The sequence below is a fragment of the Bos javanicus genome, chromosome 9, assembly GCF_032452875.1.
Source record: "Bos javanicus breed banteng chromosome 9, ARS-OSU_banteng_1.0, whole genome shotgun sequence".
Taxonomy (NCBI): Eukaryota; Metazoa; Chordata; class Mammalia; order Artiodactyla; family Bovidae; genus Bos; species Bos javanicus.
The window spans coordinates 80,939,991-80,961,033 of record NC_083876.1 but is presented as its reverse complement, the minus strand read 5'-3'; the positions used below and the strand labels follow the sequence as shown (position 1 = coordinate 80,961,033).

General features: G+C 45.8%; 1 protein-coding gene across 4 annotated transcripts in view; it reads right to left on the bottom strand.

The window, feature by feature from the left end:
* Nucleotides 1–4,795, bottom strand: part of PHACTR2 (phosphatase and actin regulator 2) — a 301,267-nt gene extending 296,472 nt beyond the window's left edge. For 2 of the 4 annotated variants that reach the window (XM_061428183.1, XM_061428186.1), the window contains exon 1: nt 4,387–4,790. In XM_061428183.1, the coding sequence (XP_061284167.1) occupies nt 4,387–4,600 (214 nt within the window). In that variant the 5' untranslated portion in view covers nt 4,601–4,790. Of the gene's footprint in view, nt 1–4,386 lie in introns of all 4 variants that reach the window. The other 2 variants (XM_061428177.1, XM_061428182.1) reach the window with 2 other exon arrangements.
* Between the last annotated feature and the right edge of the window lie 16,248 nt (nt 4,796–21,043).

The window sequence follows — 21,043 nt, the reverse complement described above, 5'->3', positions numbered from 1 at the left end:
CACACACGCACATACACCTATATACACCAGGGCAAAAGGATGCCAGAGGAACGAATCAGATACTGAAAGAAATGAGACCGTGTCTGGACATAAAGTGGTCCATCTGCTCATATCACCCTTTTTGAGGTGGCTCAAATGTTCTTTGTTCTGTGCAGCCCTATATGCAAGACTAAGAGTCATCACTTGAAGACCAAACACTAAGACCAAGTACCAAATACCTCTTGGTACTCCTACAGGCTGATGGGCACAGTGCCCAGCACACAGTAGGTCCACAGTCAGCACTTGCTAAGAGCTTACAATAGGAATAAGCCCGGGGCTATGTCCTAAGCTTCTTCACTTACTAATTATTGGGCTTATCAGAAAAGAACATCGGAACCCACTGAATATATTAAAGTTTCCAATGTGGAAGAAGACTGACGTAAAAGTTAAAAGAACATCTGTCCATATACTGTGAAAACCTTGTCTGGGTACTTTTTTTTTAAAGTGGATAAAACACCACTTTATTTACAAAGCAATACTAGATTTTTAAAATGCAAAACTTTTGTTGAATTCCAGAACTGTGAGTTCAAAACCATAAAGCAAAAACAATCTGTTTTCCTAACCTCAATAAAAGGACTGATGTATCAATTCCAGTGTTACTTTAGTTATATTCTTTAAGTGTACTTATTTGAAAATACATGGCTTTCTTCAAACGTTTTGTGTGGATTTTAAAGTTGAAAACTAGTTTTTGCTGACAAAGCATATGCATCTTTATCATGTGAAAAATCAACTGTTCAAATCACAAGTTAAATAAAAGCCACTGAAGCTGGGACAGAAATCTAGTAATAAAGCACAAACAAAGTGGATTCTCTTGTGATATCTCCAGAGAGTCAACAGAGGGAAAGCACAGGACTGGTCTTTTTAAAATGTTGTTTGTATTGGACTGTCTCTTATTGGCATGGTAGGAAAAATTTTCGAGTTTCAAGTTTTTATTATTGTTTCGTGGAGAAGAGCAGGAGGAAGCAGGGCTGGGAAGTGGGGTGACAGACAGGGTAGGCAGGATGGCTGGTAATGATGGAGTGAGGTTCTTCTCTGACGGCCCTTGAAGGACACTTTGCAGTCTTCTCCTCCCTGTCCTCCTCTGCCCCTCCCAGCCACACACTGCTGCAAAGTCCCCTCCCCGCTCAACACTCTCCCAAGGACTCACACCGGCAGTTCCCTCATTATTAGAAATGAACCCTTAGGAAGAACTTACTGACAACTAGCAGGAGGCGAAGGGGACAACAGAGGATGAGAGGGTTGGATGGCATCACAGACGAGATGGACATGAGTTTGAGTAGGCTCTAGGAGTTGGTGATGGACAGGGAAGCCTGGCCTGCTGCAGTCCATGGGGTCACAAAGAGTCGGACAAGACTGAGCGACTGAACTGAACTGAGCTGAGATCAAGACAGGGACTTCCCTGGTGGTCCAGGGGTTAAATGCAGGGGTCACAGGTTCGATCCCTGGCTGCAGAACTGAGATCCCATATGCCACATGGTGTGGCCCAAGAAAAAAGAAAGGGAGTGAGAAAAGCCCCTTGGGAGGTGGTAGCAGCAAAGGAGAATACTGATAAAATATTAAACCAAATTCTTCAACCTTATGCTTGTCCAGTTCAAGTCCTTGTCACAGTATCACATGGCAGCAAGCCACACTGATATACAGGCCATAGGTTCTTCCACAGACCCTGCCACACACTAGAATCACCTGATGCCAATTAAATCAGAATCCTGGGAGCTGGGACACAGCCATAAATTGTTCTGCTGTGATTTTGGTTGTGGTTCTGTTTTCTTAACTTTCCAAGGGACTCCTAGGTGTAACCAACTTTGAAAACCAGTGGCAGAGAGAAATGCTTCTCAAATGTTAAGTTCCCTATAACAACCTGGGGACCTTGTGAAATGCAGATTGGGGTTAAGGATATCTGGGGTGGGGTCCAAGATTCTGAGATGAGGCCCATGCTGCTGCTCTCGGGCTGGCTCCTGTCAGGCCACATGTGATCTCACATGGGACGCTGACCAGTTGTATGCCCACAACTTCTGGGGGAGGGCCTCGTACTTGGACTACCCTTGGGTCAAGGGGTGTTATCACAAGGGGTTGTAACCTTCCTATTGCGCCTCTAAGACAAGTCGGTTATCAGCTCCGTCATCTAGCTGATTCTCCATCCACCTAGCCTGGCTGTATGTGTCAGTGAGGGACCAACTCATTCATTTGGTCTCTGACTCTTAAGAAATGCAGGGAGCTCCTCATTGTGTTTAGCCCATTCTTAAAGAAATTCAAGGCTCAGTGCTGAAGATGATGCGTTCACATAGAAGCTCACTCTTTCACGCAATGGGTCAGCTTCCTGGGGCACTGGGGATGAAGCAGCTGAAACCTGTCACTTCCTAATATCCTTTAAAAGCACACAGAATGCGTAGAGCTCTTGGAGATAAAATAATTTTATAAATTGAAGTCCACAGTTCACACGACGGGCACTTTGCATGCTCATATTTAAAAGGTTCTTGTTTTGTTGTTTTTAGTTGCTAAGTCATGTCCGACTCTCTTGCGAGCCCATGGACTGTAGCCCGTTCTTGGGATTTTCTAGGCAAGAATACTGGAGTGAGTTGCCATTTCCTTCTCCAAGGGATCTTCCTGACCCAGGAACTGAACCTGAGTCTCCTGCATTGCAGGCAGATTCTTTACCATTGAGCCACCTGGGAAGCCCCAAAAGGTTTTTACTGCCTCTTTTCTGCATGTAGGCCTTGATTTCCATCTACGAAAATGAAAAATGGTGATACACGCTATGCTTATTTTATCTGCAGTCACCAACTGGACACATTTTCAGTTTCCTCTTTACAGTCATCTGAACGGTTAATCTTTGTTCAAAAGAAAAAATCAATCAAGATTATCCAGGAGTCAAGTTCAGTCTGGCCAAGACATGAAAACCAGGAGGAAAAACACATTCAGCTCAATACTTTCCACAACATGAATTTGGCAGAAGACTCTTTACAACACATCCCATAACCTACATCCCACCAATTGAATTTAAGAATTCTGACTGGCTTTATCCAAAGTGATCTGCAAATTCAGATCAACAATATGTTTGATGTTTTTTTTACCTATACACATGATAGGGCAAAAACGATATTACAAGAATAAGAAGGTGGAATGGAAAACAGAGGTAGATGGCCCATGGAATGGAGTCAGAAACATGAAAATGTGCCTTTGCTGAAGGGGAAACTAGGTTTCAACTAGGAGTCAGGTTGCCTTAGCCCTTCAAGGCCTAGGTACCCATCCCCGCCACGCCCCAACCCGCCCCCACTCAAGCACAGAGCCTGTGGGGGAACCTGGGAGCGCAGTGTATCAGCTCCGCACCATTGCCTGTCGCTGCAACATTGGCAGTTTTAGCATCAGTCCTCCCAAAACTGCAAACCAGAAAACAATCTATAGAAACTTAACAAATCTGGTGGACTTTCAAAAACCATTCTGCAGTTCTTAGGATAATGCTTTGTTCCAAAGCATTTTAAAAATTATTAATTATTTAATCCCCCTAACCTCCCCATGTGGCAGTTCCACACTCTGATTCCCACTTTAAATATCAAGATATGAGAGACAAGGTTAAGTCATCTGCCCCACGTTACACACAGCTCGGCCCTCAGCCGGGTTCTGCCCAGCCAGTGCCTGGAGATGCCCCCAAGCCGGCGGGCCGGGGTTACCGCAGAGATGCCCGCTCCAGGCTTGGTCAAACCGTGAAGGATCAGTGATCCAACAGCACAACCAAACTCTGACCACACCTGCGGGGGCGTTTATATCCCGGGTCTTCTGACCAGCAACTCCCCAAAGAAGGCTTTATTTCAGAAGCATTAGCAGTTGGAAGGGTTTTCAAGACTTGCATGTTAACCGTAACATGTTAACCACCCCCCCGCCCCCCAAGTGAGAGGACCGCACCCTTCCGAGGGACCAAAGTCGCCCTGAAGACCGAGAGAAGGTTCCTCTTCCTGATGGACAAGCCTAAGAACCAGAGTCGCCGGTGCTCCCGGGCGCCGCACGGGCGCCGCACAGCCGCCGAGCCGCGCGGGAAGGAGCGCTCCGCATCGCGGCGGGTGCACCTCGCCCCGAAGAAACACGCGACCACCCCGCGCACCGGCCGAAGCCGGGTTGGAGCATCTCTCTCCGAGGGTACCCGAGAGGGGCAGCGACAGAAGGTGGGGAGGGGGGTGGGGATGGGACCGCTGGAAGGGTGAGGGGTTCAGCTTCGCCCAACCTCGACCCCCGCATCCTCTCCTCCCCTCCCGCCGCCAGTGCCCGCGGACGCCCCGGGCTGGCCGTGTCCCCATCGCAGCCACCTGCCCGCGCCGGCCCTCCGCCGGTCCCCGGCGCCTGAGCGGCCCTTACCTGATCCGGAGATGTGGACGCGGAGCGGGCGGCCCCGACTCGAGCACGACGACAGGTCGCTCTGCGAGCGGCCGCGGGGGCTCGGGTCCCCCGGCAGCCTGCGCAGGGCGGGCGCCGGCGGCCCGGCGGGCGTCTCGGGCTCGGGCGCCTCGGCCGCCGCCTGCCCGGCCGGCTCTCCCGGGGGCTCGGCAGGGCTCCTGCCCGCCTCGGCCATCGGCTCCCGGCGGCCCGGAGCGCGGGGTGGGGCCGGCGCCGCGGACCGCGCTGCCCGGCGTGCGGCGACCCCGAGGCAGCGACAAGGGCGGGGAAGGCTGGACGCCGGGCGCGGAGAAGCTGGTGGGGAGGGCGGGAGGAGGAAGAGGACAGAAAAGTTTGCACAGGAAGGAGCCGCCTACAGCCGGCTCTCGCTCCCGCGGGCGAAAGCCACAGGGCTCGGAGCTGGGCCGCCCTCAGTGCCCGCGAACCTGCCCGCTGCTCCACCCCCCGGGCCGGGGCACGGCCCTTTGCAGATTGGCGGCAGGAGGGTCCCCTCCGATCATATCCAGTTCGCAGGCCTCAGATTAGTGGAGCTAGGGCGTCAGGAGCTGGGATGCAAGGTCAAGGTTAACAATACTGTTTTCATGGGGAGTCGGGGGAGGGGGGGTGGGACGGGGGCGGTGGGCCGGGGTTGCAAGGAATGCCAAGCACACACACTTGAGCGCCCTGTGATGGAATCAAAGGCTCATACCCAGTTGAAGGATGCGAAACTACCAAACTGCAGCACCAAAAGGCACTGGACTTGCTGGTGAGCTCGTGGCCCATCCTGGAGACCCTTAAGTCAAGGCCACAGACCTCTCCTCTCACCCTTTGCCCTCGAAGCCCTCTCTGCCTCCCACCTTTGCCCACATTCCTGGGTTTCTGTCTCCTGGGTAGACCCGTAGGTCATGTTTGAAAGGCCAGGCTTCCAAAGAACCAAGTGAATGAATGCCTACTGGGAAGTCTGCATCAAAGCTTTGCAGTGGAAAGACGGGCCTCCCAGCTGCTGTGGACTGGAAATCCGTGCCGTGTAGGATTGTGCGAGATGGGCAATGGAGATCTGGCTGATTCAGCGGGTGACTTCACAACCTAAGCTTTCTCAGTTTTATGATTATGCCCCCAAGTTGTGACTTGCCCAGAGCCAGAGCCAGGTGTCACCATTCCTGAAAGCTCATGGCAAGGGACAAAGGTCCCTGGGTTCACCTATGGGCCATAGTGAGGCAGCAGGCGGAGAAGGGGGAGGGGAGGAAGGGTTAACACAGTTAACATTTATTGGCACCCACACCCATATGCCAAGTGCCTTGTCAGACACTTCGCACATATGATACCTTTTAGTTAAAAAAAAAAAAAAAAACACTCAAGCAGAGGTGGTGAGAGAAAGGGGGGTCCAAAGTGAGGGGTGCAAACTAGAGAGGTACATTAATACGCACAAAGGCCTTTGTGGCAACTCGGTCATAATAATAACAGCAGCTTGCCCTTAATAATTTGAAAGGGTTTTCACCTATAATTCTCACAGCAACTCTGGGAAGGGCATGATTACCCCAGCGTTGCTGTGAGAACTCTCCAAAAACAGGTCCATTTCCAAAAAGTCAGCCATGCTTGTCTGGTCCTGCTCTAAATATCTGCTTCCCCACCTCCTTAAATTTACACAGCTTCAAGTGTTATTGCCTTGATCGATACCTTGTGTAGTTCAGGACAGAAAAAAGATGCCTGTGCTTCAGTGCACCAGCGTGCGGTGTTTCAGCAGATAGGTCTTTTGGTGGGATTGAAAGGAAGGATTTGCCACTTTCCCCTGTAACTGACATTAGATTACGAAGCTATTTCTCGTCATCGTTTGCTGTCCTGAATATGTTATTACCCAGTGATGCTGTCTGTACCCGGCTCGTCCACTTCTCAGGGGTTAGCTCCCCTTGCCAGCTGCTTTTCTTCTGGGGCACACCTGCCTCTCTCCCGGCACTTAGGTCTCACCCCACTGGTTTCTCCCTTTTGCTCACAACACGGATGCCCTCACTGTCCCTCCAGGCCTCCTGCCTCTCCCTTTCAGGTTTATCCTGTATGTCATCTCTTTTGATGCTAAATAAATGAATTACTGAATATCCCAGAGGGCTTCCCTAGTGGCACATTGGCAAAGAATCTGCCTGCCAATGCTGGAGATGCATGTTTGATCCCTGGATTGGGAAGATCCCCTGGAGAAAGAAATGACAACTCACTCCAGTATTCTTGCCTGGGAAATCCCATGGACAGAGGAGCCCCGAGGGCTACAGTCCATGGGGTCCCAAAAGAGTCAGATGCAATTTAGCAACCAAACAACAACAAAATATTCCAGAACACATGAAATCTTCCCTTGATCATTAGTCAGCAGTTAATCGTTTCAACCTTCACTTAGTCCTTATGTGTTGAAGTGTTTCTTGAGGGCCAGACACTGGGCCAGGCACCACCACGCTTCTAGAAATAATAGCATCTGTCCCTGTTCTTATAGTCCCCTTGCCCCATCCTCATCCCATCACCATCTACAGTGTGACTTCTGCTGACGCTGTTTGCTTGAGCTTCTTTGAGCACTACTGCTTGGACCTCTGCAAGTTACTGAATGGACCTCTCAGGTCTGACTCCTGCTGCAGCTCTTGACACTCTGGACCACTTGTTTCCTTTTCTGGATTCTGTGTCCCTGGTTTCTGGGACACTCATCTTGCCTCTCTGTCTCCCTGCTATCCTCCTCTCGGGATCTCTTTTTTCCTGTCTGTTCTTACCCAGTGCTCCCCAGGGGTCCAGCATCAGCTGTCTTCTTTTCACACCTGGAATATTTTTCCCCGGGAAACCTTACCTTTAGCTTTAAAGGTAAGTCTCTTCCTCAGTCTAGACTGGTTTCCTGGTCTCTAGATCCCAATATCCAAGAGGGCTTGTCTTCTTGCAGTTTCCTTGACACTTGGCAGTCTGTGTGCCCAGAGCCAAATTCTTCCTCCTCCATGAATCTGTCCGTTCTGTCCATTCTCCATCTAAAATAAATATCTCTGGGGTTTCCAGCCTGCTTTCACTGCCATGTCTTTAGCTTGAAACTTCATCTTCTCTTTCCCTTTAAAGGAAGAGACTCTGCCTCTAGGTTCACTTTCTTCCACTCTGCTCTCTTCCTCATTTCTAGAATGATCTTTCCAAAATGTTCCCAAGACTTTGCTGCTGCCCCATTTATATGCCTTCAAAACAAGTATCCATGCCACCTTTTCAAGCGTCTGCTCCTCCAAGTGGCATATCAGGGCTTCTACATTCTGCCGTTGCTCCTCACATCCTGCTCTCTAGTGTCCAGACCTTGTGAAGCTCCCTGTTCCTCTTCTAACAGTAACTTTGCACCCCCGTTTCCTCTGCCTGTAGCATCATCCCCCACCTGCCCTAACTTTGTCTCACTCACGGACCATCACTCATCTTTGGCGCCTCAGGTCAAGTGTCTCTCCATCCACGAAGCTTTCCTGATACCTCTCTAAACTCAGAGCCAGGCGAGGGCCCTTCCTGAACAGTGCCATAACGTTCCATGTATATCTCTGTTAGATCCCTTTTCACATAGAACTGTAGTTGTTGGGGTGCTAACCTATCTCCCCAACTCTCTGTGAGCTGCCTCAGGGCAGGAAGTACTTAGACTGGGTTTTGTTCTCCTGGCATCCGCTGTGTGTTGGATGAATGAATCAGCTAATTGAGTCTATTTGAGGAAGCAAACATTAACAAGTAATTCCCTGGCAATTCATGGAAGGTGCTATGGAAACCCACAAGAGTAGGCACCTAGCCTGTCTGAGGGGGAGGATCAGGGAAGGCTTCCTGGAGGAAGAGGCACCTGAGATGCCCAGGCACCCAGGATGTGGGCAGGCATTTGAAGGACACAGAAACTTGAGACAGTGGGGCCCCTCAGGATGCTGTAATAGCTGGAGAACAGGAAGGGGAAGTAGCTAATTTCTGAGCCTGAAAAGTAGACAAGAAGTGGATTAGGATTCACTTTTCAAATGCCATTATGTCTGTGCCATCCTAAAATAATGAGACATCATATTTATTAAGGGGGTTGTTTATTTCCAGTTTTGTTGATCTTATCTAACTCCTCATACAAGATTTCAATTTCCTTAGCAATGTCCCTTGGCACCTAGGACAATATTCTGCCCAGCACTTAATAAATGTAAGCTGTTTGACAGACTGATAAAAAGAGGGGAAGAACATTCCATTTTTCAAAGCAAAAAGTTGCTCGGTATTATTAATTTATTTGTTCTGCTCTTTTCATTAAATATCATTTCTGAAGGCTGAAAATAAAAATTGAAGATAAAAAAGGAATTACTTTCAATTACATATTGTAACAGCGGTTTAACACACCAAAATTATATTTGTTTTACCCTTATAAAAATTATGATTTATGTAAGATTAAAAAGACATAAATGAAAATGTATCAACTAGTTTGGTCTGCCTATCTCTGTTTAGTATACCCTGCTGTCAGCAAGAGCACATGGATTATTATTATAATTGTTATTTTGTTGTCTTCTCTTCCCCCAACATATATACAAAGCTCCACTGATTGGACAGACTTTATATATAAAACACACACACAAATACAGTATATATGTTTCCTTAGGAAATACTATTCCAAAATGCATGGCATTAGAAATAGTGTCTTTCGTGGACATTATTGTTTTCTTATTACAGGTAGATAAAATCTCCATGAGTGAAAAAAAGGTAACCAAGGTAATATCAGAAAAGAAGTGGCAAAGATCAGAATGGATGATACAAAGTCAAAATGAAATAACAGAAAGGCGAGGAATCCACACAATAAAGAGTTGGTGACAAAGGAAATGAGGGTAAAGGACCATAATATAGTGAGAGCAGGTCTGCATTGTCTTGTGAAAGTTACTCAGTCGTGTCCAACTTTTTGCAACCCCATGGACTGGAACCCTCCAGGCTCCTCTATCCATGGGATTTTCCAGGCAAGAATACTGAAGTGGGTTGCCATGCCCTTCTCCAGAGGATCTTCCCAACCCAGGGATTGAACTCAGGTCTCCTGCATTGCAAGCAGATTCTTTACTGTCTGAGCTACCAGCTCTGCATCAGGATCACATTAAAAACAACAACAAGAAATAGGAATCAGTTTTGATGACCTCTAAGGTTTCTTCTGGTATGGGGTTTGATGGTTCAACAAAAATTTTTTATTTGGATTTATTTTATTTCATTATTTTCTTAATGTAGGTGTCTTATTTATTTATTTTGGCCATGCTTCAAGGCATGTGGGATATTAGTTTCTGACTAGGAATCCTGCCCCTTTCAGGGAAAGCGGTGAGTCTTAACCACTGGGCTGCCAGGGACATCCCTGGATTCATTTTAAAACTGAAGATGGAGATGAAATTGTTTTATGAGAGAAGCCAAAGTTGGTCCTTAGTTTTGAATCCCAAATGCTATTTCTCCTTAGGATACTAGGTTGCTTGCTTTAAGGACTGCAAAATGTATATAAAGTGCTGAGCACAATGGCTGACATTCAGTGCATTAAGACATTGGGGATATGCATTATATTTCTTTATTTCCATAAATCATATCCGGCTCAGCTCCATCCACAAAGGTTACCTGAAAGGCATTTTCCAAAACTCCTTCCTTCTCCTTGGATCAAGCAAGAACTTTAGTGCTTTCGGATTTATGAAGATAGGAGGGGACTATCCCGATTCTTAGTCCAGTGGCTGCCAAGGTCAACCACGGCTTCTTTCACCTGGACTCCAAGGTTTCAGCATGTTGTATCCACATCACCTGGTATCTGCAGAAGCCACCCCTTCTGTGTCCTGACTCCTTAGAGACTGTCAGAGCCAGTGCTAAGGTGTCTATCACTCAGATGTCAAATGTCTCAACCCCGTTCCCAGTGGGAGTGGAAGGGTCCAGCACACGTGAGGATTAGGTCCTTGTCAATTCAACTGTCAACTCAAACCAGGTGTTGGTTGGAATGCAAGAGGGCTCAGCCACTTTGTGAACTAGTTCGGCAGTTTTCATAAAGTGAAATATACATTTACTCTGTGCCTCAGCAGTTCCACTCATAGGCATTTGTCCAAGGAAATGAAAACTCATGTTCGTGAGAGCAAGTGTTTCCAGTAGCTTTTCTCACCATCTCCAAAAACTGAAAACAACCCAAATAAATACACCCACCCAATGGAATAGTACTCAGCAATATAAATGCATGAACTACTGGTACATACAACATGGGAGAAACTCAGAGGCATTCTGCGATGTAAAATAAGCCAGGCATGCATGGCCCTGGGCATTACTGTTCCACTTCAGTGACATTCTAGACAAGGCAAAATGATGGGGACTGAAACAGAGCAGTAATTGCCAGTTGCTAGGAGCAGACAGAAGGGAAGGCATTTTTTGGCTGAGGGAACTAATTGTTCTATGTCTCAGTTGTAATGGTGAGGAAACAACTGTATTTGTCCAAAAGTCATAGAATTGTATGATAAGAAGATGGAAATTTGCTGTGTATAAACTATACCTAAAGAAAAGAAAACAAGGGGAAAACCCACCAAGTTTTCTTTCCTCTTGGGACAATTCAGCCTAATTCTCTTGAATGGCCAAGACTTCCAGCAAACAGAGAGCAGGTTGTTCTGTGCTTAGAAAAGTCTCTGGTCTGGAAGCCTTGACCTCACATACAAAAAAGTTTTTTTTTCTTTTTTAATGTTAAAATGTTATCCTATGGCTCCCAGGAAGCAAAGGTCTACCCTTCTGGAAGGCAGACAAAATTCTTTTTTCTACCTTCCTGAGGCATCTCCAGCTGCTTGGTGGTGGGAGTGAGAGGTAGAAAAACCAAAACAATTCAAACAACAGTAACAACAAAAACCAGAGGTCGGTGTGGGGGTTGTCTCTGGGACACCACGATTTTTGGCTTGTTTGTTTTTAAGCTTGGACTTCCAGAAGCGGGAGGAGTAGATAAAAATTACCTTTATTCTTGGATGCGATTGCCCTGCAGAGAAAGGAGATAACGTAACTTCTCAACAGGTTTTCTGTTACATTCAATCTCAGAAGAGCAGCCCCTCCCAGGTTTGTTCTGAAGGCGGGGTCTGTTGGACTGAGGGGGCAGGCTTCTGGGAGCTCACCCAGGACCAGGGAGAGCAGCAGGGGAGGCTGAAAAAGGAGACTGACAAACAAGGTCATTTCTCACAGATATAATACTTTGAAGGAAATTAATCGGGGATCTGATAGGAAGCAGCTGGAAGAAGGGCTCTTTTGTCTAGGATAGTCAAGGAAGGCCTTTCTGAAGATGTGACCTTTGTACAGACTGAATGATGCGGCATCCAAGGGACCAAGAAGAGCACATGCATGCCTGCGTGCTCAGCCGTGTTTGACTCTTTGCGACCCCACGGACTGTAGCCTGCCTGGGTCCTCTTTCCATGGGATTCTCCAGGCAAGAATACTGGAGGGGGTTGCCATTTCCTACTTCAGGGGATCTTCTCCACCCAGGGATCGAACCCATTTCTCGTGGGTCTCCTACATTGGCAGGTGGATGCTTTACCACTGTGCACCTGTGAACCCCACCAAGAGCACAGAGGATGTCATTACAGGCTGAGTGAGCAAGTGAGTGAAGTCGCTTGGTTGTGTCCGACTCTTTGCGACCCCATGGACTGGAGCCTACCAGCCTCCTCCATCCATGGGATTTTCCAGGCAAGAGTGCTGGAGTGGGTTGCTATTTCCTTCTCCAGGAGATCTTCCCGACCCAGGGATTGAACCTGGGTCTCCCGCATTGTAGGCAGACGCTTTACCATCTGAGCCAACAGGGAAGTCCATTACAGGCTGAGGGACCAGCAAATGTAAAAACTCTTCTGGAAGAATGAGCCACAGGAAGGTGGCCAGGAATGCTGGGATGTAATGAGCAAGTTGTCCAGGATAGGGGTGGGGGTTGGAGGTTGGGGTAAAGGTGACCTAGAGAGGGAAGAGGGGTTCAGACCCTTCACTAATTCAAGTGGAATGAAGTTAATGAAAGCTTTTCAGCAGAGGAATGACATGCTCTGAATTACATTAAAAAGAAATTCTGGATTTTTTTTTTTAAATGGAAGTATTAATGAGTTGAGGGCGTCCCAGGTGGCACTAGTGATAAAGTACCCACCTGCCAATGGAGGAGACATAAGAGATGTGGGTTCGATCCCTGGGTCGGGAAGATCCCCTGGAGGAGGGCAGGGCAACTCACTCCAGTATTCTTGCCTGGAGAATCCCATGAACAGAGGAGCCTGGTGGGTTATCGTCCATAGGGTCGCAAAGAGTTGGACACGAATGTAGCTGCTTAGCATGCATGTGTTGATGAGTTGAGGATGGGGTTGGGGGGTGAGGGAAAAGCAGTGACCCAGGGCTCACTGCAAGATTTTGGGCTTGAAAATAAGTGGTATGTTTTTTAAGGAATAAAAATGAGGAAGCCTTGTTTTATTCGATATTTTTAAAATGAGATAAAGCTATAATAATTAAAAGAACTTGGTGCTCATTTATCAAGAGTTGTTAAGACTTATTTAACATGCAGAATGCACCAGGCGTCCCTCTGAGTGCTTTGGATGTATAACATTTAATTCTCACAAAAAAACCTACAAGATGGGGACCTACTACCACTATTTTAAGGGTGAAAAACAAAGGCGCAGAAAGGATAAGTAAAATCTCCCAAGTCCAAAGCCGACAGGTAGTCTGGCTTCCAAACCCATGCTCCAACCACACACCCCAAACCCTGGCCAGGCCAGTGGAGCAGAATGTGGAATCCTAAAAAGTCTGAAATACACCTACACCTCAGTTCATCATACCTTTACAAATCGATGGGAATTAAACCAGGAACAGTGTTGGAAATTTTTCCTAAGTGTATGGAAACGACTGTTTAAATCTTCCTTTGGCACATTCAATAATACACTAAATAAAGATGGGTTAAAGAGATAAATGTTCAAACACACGCATGCACACAAACCATAAAAAGTTAGAAGAGACTATGAGATAGAAAAGCACTGGTTAGAAATGAAAGTAATGGAAGAAATCATAAGGAAAAAAATCAATAAGTTTGACTTCATAAAAATTAAAAACTATAATGCAAAACAATTAAGAAACCAAAGTAAAAAGTAAATTGCCTTCCAGAAGTATTGTATCCAATTTACATTATGGTTCACAAGATGGTGCTTGAGAGGACCCATCATACTTTGCCAGCATTGGCCATAAAATTAAAAAAAAAAAATTTTTTTTTTTTCTAAATTGACAAGAAAGAAAACGGTAAGCATCTGTTGTTACAATTAGCATTTTAAAAGTCTGGTGTCTTCAATCACCTGTTTGATATCTTTATTGCACTTCCTGTTTGTGAAATGGTTGTTCATGCACTTTCTCTGTTTATCTGCATGGATTTTAGCCTTATTGATTTGTATGAGCACTTTATAGACTAAGAAGAGTACTTTTTCATATTTGTAGAAAATGTATCTACCCACTTCATTGTTTATCTTTCAGTTTCTATTTTACATTTTTTTGTGAGGTTGCTTTTGTTAATGGAATATTCTTTTCCTTTTTTAAGACAGTTTTTATGTGTACAGGAAAGCTATTGATTTTTATATCTTTGTAACCTAGCACCTTATTGAACTCTTTTTAGCTTTGGGAGATTTTAGCTGATTCTCTCTTGGGCTTTGGGGGTCTATAATGATATCATCCTCCAGTACTCTTGCCTGGAAAATCCCATGGATGGAGGAGCCTGGTAGGCTGCAGTCCATGGGGTCGCTAAGAGTCGGACACGACTGAGTGACTTCACTTTCACTTTTCACTTTCATGCATTGGAGAAGGAAATGGCAACCCACTCCAGTGTTCTTGCCTGGAGAATCCCAGGGACCGGGAAGCCTGGTGGGCTGCCGTCTCTGGGGTCACACAGAGTCGGACACGACTGAAGCGACTTAGCAGCAGCAGCAATGATATCATCTGGGCTTCCCAAGTGGCGCTAGTGGTAAAGAACCTGCCTGCCAATTCAGGAGACATAAGAGACACGGATTTGATCCCTGAATCCAGAAGATGCCCTGGAGGAGGAAATGGCTACCCACTCTAATATTCTTACCTGGAGAATCCCATGGACACAGGAGCCCGGCAGCCTACAGTCCATAGGGTAACAAAGTGTCGGACACAACTGAAGCGACTTAGTACACACACAATGACATCATCTACAAAAAGTAGGGAGGGATGGATTGAGGAAAGGAAGAAAGAAGAGAGTACGGGGATGCTTTCTCCTCCTTGCTAATAATAAAACTCTTATTTAGGCTTGATATGTTACTTTTTTAGCCAGAATTTCCAGTAAATTTGGTAATAACAAATATCAGGTTTTTTTTTTTTTCTTAATCCAATGAGAATGTCTCCGGAATTTCACTCTTAATTGTGAAGTTGGCTTTTCATTTGATACATAGTATTAATAATTAGCATATGAATATATAATCACCCTTCTAAGTTTTTTTTAATGATATCCTTTATTTCATTTATTCAGTATTTATTTCATTAACAACATGTACCAAGCAGTAAGCATTCTTGGTTTCTTATTTAACTCAGAACATGATACAAATTAAATACTATTTACCAGCCTGGATGGGAGGGAATCCCAAGGGAAAAGGGGTACATGAGCCCTTCTAAGTTTTTTTAAAGCATTTATTGTGGCAGGATATTACTTCTATCTACCAAAGCAAAATTTTTAACTTCACGCAGAAAGCACACTAGCTACACCATACACTTAGTTTGAGGGCAAAAAAAAAAGTCTTCCTCAACTTTATTCTCTGTGTTGTGGACAATTTTTTTTGAGTCCCTTGATTTTCCTTTGGGAAGTATTCCTTCTCCTTAAAAAATCAACTTCACTGAAGTTTAATTTACATACAGTACATTGTGTCTATTTTAATGTATGATTTGATGAATTCTGACAGGTGGACATGCGGTGCAACGGCCACAATCAAGCTACTGACAATTTCTATCACGGCCAGAAGGTTCCTCCTGCTTCTTTGCAGTCCATTCCTCCCTTTGTCCACAGCCCTGGGCCACCACTGATCTCCTTTTTTGTCATTACAAATTAGTTGGAGCATTTTCTAGAACTATCCCCAGTTCTAGAAAGGTACATATGGCCCCTTGAATGGTAAAGAAGCTTGGCTGTATTGAAGGTAGAATTCTCTATGGAGCCATGGGGTCTCCTGGAAGCACTGAAGATAATCCTCCTTCAGAAAATAGTGGGTAGGTAGGTCTGAGTCAGTGGTCAGATATGATTAGTTAGACCCTTTGTGTCTTGACGGTTTACAAGGAAAAGTGTTCCTACCCCATAGAACAGATGTTCCTAATCTGTAAGGGCCCAGCCTCCAGAACTAGCCGTGACCCAGTCCATCCAGAATTCTGGAGAAGGCTATGTGTTTGAACTGAAGGAACTGAACCCAGAGAGGAGGGGATCTAGGCACTGAGAGCTAACAGAGCCAACTGTAAAGAACTAGCACTTTGAAAATCCAGACACAGCCCCTGGGCCCTCTGGGTGATAGCTACACATGCAAGTCAACCACCTTGAAAACCCACGAACCAGTACCCTGAGAATTTAGAGAGGTCCCACGGGCTTCGCTGATGGGTCAGTGGGTAAAGAATCTACCTGCAATGCAGAAGAGACAGGAGATGTGGGTTTGATCCCTGGGTTGGGAAGATCCCCTAGAGGAAGGCATGGCAACCCACTCCAGTATTCTTGCCTGGGAAATCCCATGGACAGAGGAGCTGGTGGGCTCCAGTCCACGGGGTTGCAAAGAGTTGGACACAACTGAGCGACTAGGCACACATGTGTGATTAGTTTCCAATTGCTGCTGGAACAAATTAGCACAAATTTAGTGGCTGAAAACAGCACAAGTCTATTATCTTATAGTTCTGGAGGTCAGAGTCCAAAACAGGTCTCGGTGAGCTAAAATCAAGGGGTTAGCAGAGCTGTGTTCCTTCTGGAAGCTCTAGGGAAGGATCCATGTCCTTTAATATTTCAGTTTCTAGAGGCTGTGCCCTTCTCTGACTGTTGACTCCCATTCATCTTCAAAGGTAGCGATGACTAGTCAAGTCTTTCTTATGATGCCATCCCTCTGGTTCTGACTCTTCTGCATCCCTCTTCCCCGTTTAAGGACTTTGTGATTACACTGGGCTCATCCAGATAACCCCAACCACTTTCCTTCTTTCTTTTGTGTTTGGCCGTGCCTCGAGACAAGGCACAGCCATAAGCTTTCTGCCAAGAAGAGATGTAGCTATTGAGGCAGAATTGATACAAACAAGCAAAACACTGCAAATGAAATATCAAAATTTTAAATAAAGACAGGACCCAGCCCTACACTTAAGGAAGAAAGAGTAAATGAAAAAAATTCTGTTGTTCTGAACATGGATCCATACATATAAGAATGAGTTTCAACATTTTAGACAAAAGTAAGGCAGCCCTGGGAGTTCCTCATGTATTATGTTGCTCAGTAGCTGATATAAAAGGATTTAGCTATGGATCTTGCCTTCAAAAATAAGCAAGAAGATTTCATAGTAGTTTTTGGAACACTGTACTGAATGTTCCATTTTCATAATTTCATTTTCCCTGCTAATGAATAGCTACATGGTTTAAATTGTAAATTTCCTGTGGGGGGAAAAATGAGAAAATACACAAAATGTAGAAAATAAATCTCATATGGATATTCGAGGGAGACTTGTATTTTTTGGAGTGAACATTTGAGCAGTTCTGTGATCAGATAATGTGGGCTTAACTGATCTTTACAGAATGACTAATGTTCTCAAGATATCAATACTGAAGGATGAAGAGACTGTGCTGTGAAGAGAGCTGGGATGTGGCCCCATCTACAGGCTTCCAGAGATCGCAGTCATGTGTGTGACACCCGCCACCATCTTTATTCCTAGATAAGAAATCCTACAGGTAACAATATGAGGAAGGGCTCTCTGCTTGGTGCGTCTGTTGGGCACCTCATCTCTTCAGATGACCTCACCACTGCATACATTGGCTTCTCTATATTTTGACCAGTGTGTCATGTTAGAATCTTCCATAGCGATACAGGTTTCACCTATGCAGCCTCACATGCAGCTCTGATCATCTTTGCGACCCCATGGACAGTAACCCGCCAGGCTCCTCTGTCCATGGGATTCTCCAGGCAAGAATACTGGAGTGAGTTGCCCTGCCCTCCTCCAGGGGATCTTTCCGACCCAGTGATAGAACCCAAGACGTTTATGTCTCCTGTGTTGGCAGGCAGGTTCTTTATCACTAGCGCCCCATGGGAAGCTCCATCTTATCAGAAGGTCAGAAGAAAATTCTTTCGTAGACTCTGCAGAACTGACTCTTGGTCTCCTGAGTGTCTTCAGTTACTCAAGTGAATAGTCCTCGGGGCTTTAAAATGGATAAGATCCTCTGCCTGCCTCATGTGAAAATTACTGGAGGCCTCTAGAGTCTTCCTTACCCACCTCACCCTTAGGTTATTACTTAAAATACCACCACCCCAGTACTAACTTTCCCTCCACCACTCAAATGCTCCACACAGTTCTCCTAACAGCACCTCTGTGCTGCTATCGTGGCTCACTCTGTGGTTTGCTTCTCTCTTCATACCGGACTCCGCTTCTTTGAGGCTTTGCATCCTGGGCCCCTGACGTAAAGGGGCCTAACAGCAACACCCATGCCGTTGACCTCTGTCTGAAACACGTTTGCTCCCCCTGTCTGTCTACCTAATTAACTTACTCATGTTTGAGAGACCTCAGTTCTTAATTTTAATTCCCCAGGGAAGCCAGACTAGATTGGGGTTCCATGCCATCTGCTGGCATAGTATTCTTTACTTCATGGTATGTACCGCAGTTTGCAATATTATATCTGTGTCATTTGTTCAATGTCTGTATTTCCTACTGGAGACAAAGTCATACGAGGGAAAGAACTGTCCATTTCCTCGTGGCATCTGCTGGGCCCAGCTCAGTGCCTGGCACAGAGTTGGGGCTAATGAAATATATATTCACCTAATGGAATAAGGGTGTCATGACGAAATGAATGAAAGACTGAATAGAGTATTTCATTAATATAATAACCAGAGTCCAAGTAGCGCGCCTCAGTGTAGCATGATGGTCAAAAACACAGGCCCTAATCAATTTAGGCAAGTTCTTTAGCCTCTTTGTGCCTCTTGTCCTCATCTGCATAATGGGCATAATAAAAATGCCTTATGAGGACTTAGGACTTCCCTGGTTGGCTCAGCAGTAAAGAATCTGCCTGCTCTGCAGGAGCCACAGAAGACAAGGGTTCAATCCTTGGATCGGGAAGATCCCCTGGAGGAGGGCATGGTAATCCACTCTAGTATTCTTGCCTGGACTATCCCATGGACAGAGGAGCCTCATGGATGACAGTCCATGGGGTTGCAAAGAGTCAGACACGACTGAAGCAACTTAGCATGCATGCACCCATGAGGATTTAATGAAACCATATATATGTATACGGATGGGTCGATCGATTGATAGATATAGATACAGGTAGATAGAGAAATTGGAGAAGGCAATGGCAACCCACTCCAGTACTCTTGCCTGGAAAATTCCATGGATGGAGGAGCCTTGTGGGCTGCAGTCCATGGGGTCGCTAGGAGTCGGACACAACTGAACGACTTCACTTTCACTTTTCACTTTCATGCATTGGAGAAGGAAATGGCAACCCACTCCAGTGTTCTTGCCTGGAGAATCCCAGGGACGGGGGAGCCTGGTGGGCTGCCGTCTATGGGGTCACACAGAGTCAGACACGACTGAAGCAACTTAGCAGATAAATAATATCTGTGTATGTATCTTTAAATACTTAGAAGAATGCCCAGCATATAGTTATCACTAAACAGCATTTTCCAACACCTTAAAACCCCCCCTCCCTGTGATCATGGAATTCTCATGGTCACCACATTCAGCCATTGCTATTCCAGTGCACTTACCCTGGCTCACATTAGTATTGATGTTTCATCTAATCTCTTTGTATATTTTTAGTGCTCATTACCCTGTGTCTCTATGTTCTCCAGGCTGACTTATCTATCAGGGTAGTAGGCACAGTGCCCAGGACCATCATACTCATAGAGACCCACAAAAATATTTTAGCTTCTTCTAAAATCTGAAGAAAAAAAAAGAGATTTTAGACTAAAGAAAAATGTATTAATATATAATATTAACATAATTTCCTTTACCCCAGCACAGTCATAACACATATGCTTTATTTATCTATTTTATGGAGAAGGAAGGGGCCCATGAAGGCAACAGTGCCCAGGGCCCGGGAAAGTCAGAGTTCAGCTTGACACCATGCACCAGAACCTTCACTCTTCAGTTAAAAGAAATTAGAATAAAAATGCTTGTGTGATATTACTATATATAAAATAGATAACTAGTAAGAACCTACTGTGCAGCACAGGGAACTCTACTCAGGGCTCCATGGTGACCTAAATGGGAAGGAAATCCAAGGAAGAGGGGATAAATGTCTATGTAGAGCCGATTCACTTTTTGGTGCAGCAGAAACTAACAGTATTGTAAAGCAACTATACTGCCATTCTTAAAAATGCCTGACAGCTTTCACGCGCCATCTGAATCGTTTCAGGGCAGGCGGCTCCTTGAGAAAGCACAGCCTGGCAGGAGGTGATCCGGCTATTCTGGGTCTACCCTCCGAAAGCAAACGCGCTCAGCTAGAGCCCGGCTGCAGAGAGGACTCGGCTCACCGCCCTCCTCTCTCTTCCTCAGCCCTCCCACACCACCTCATCCATAGGTTTCCTGCACACACTCACCTCTTTTTCCGTCTCCCCCTCATTCACTCTCCTCTACCTCGCCTGTCAGGCTTCCTCTAACGTACTCTTAGCCTCCTCTGGGCTTTCAGCATCCTTCACCTCTCAGATGCTCCCCTGCGTTCCTCACATTGCTTTGCTTCTGGAGCACTGCCTTTGGGTCCCTCTTCCCAATCCTTCTCGTCCTTCTCGCCACTTGTTGTTCTTACATGTTGTCTGCTTTTCTAATTTCAGGCACTCTTCATTTCCTCTGCTACCTTTTTAATTTACTATTTTTAAAGACCTCCATGCTAAGTTCTTCTTTTTTAATGTCTCCTTTCTCCCTTTTGCCCACTCTTTTTTCAGTTTTCTATTATTTCCTTGCCTTTTTTTCTGCTTCCTCTTCCTCTGAAGACGTGGTCCATTCCCTCCCACCTCACCAGGGCTGTGGAAACTCCACCCTCTGCTCTGACCCACGGAAGACCACAGGAACGGAGACCTGATGTACGGTAGGGACTTCTTCCTCACCTTGTCCTACATGCACAGATGCTAGTCAGATCATTCATTTTTCAATGAAGACAAGAGGACTGCATATTCTGATGCTTGACTGCATTTCAGGGTCATAAAATTACAGAGGTCACCCAAAGCCATCCAGAGGAAATGTGGCTTCTTGTTTTGTTAATAGTCAACCTGTTTGTCTTGCAGACCAGCCTATCCCCACCCCCACACCCTCAATACACACACTAGTTGGTTGGTGAGCAAAATTACTTGTTCATTCTGGATTACAGGGAGACAAATCCTGTAAATTAGCCTACTTAGGAAATATTTAGGCTTCCTTTGGGGTAAAAAGGGCTTCCCTGGTGGCTCAGACAGTAAAGAATCTGCCTGTAATGCAGGAGACCCTGGTTCAGCTGCCAGGACTAAGC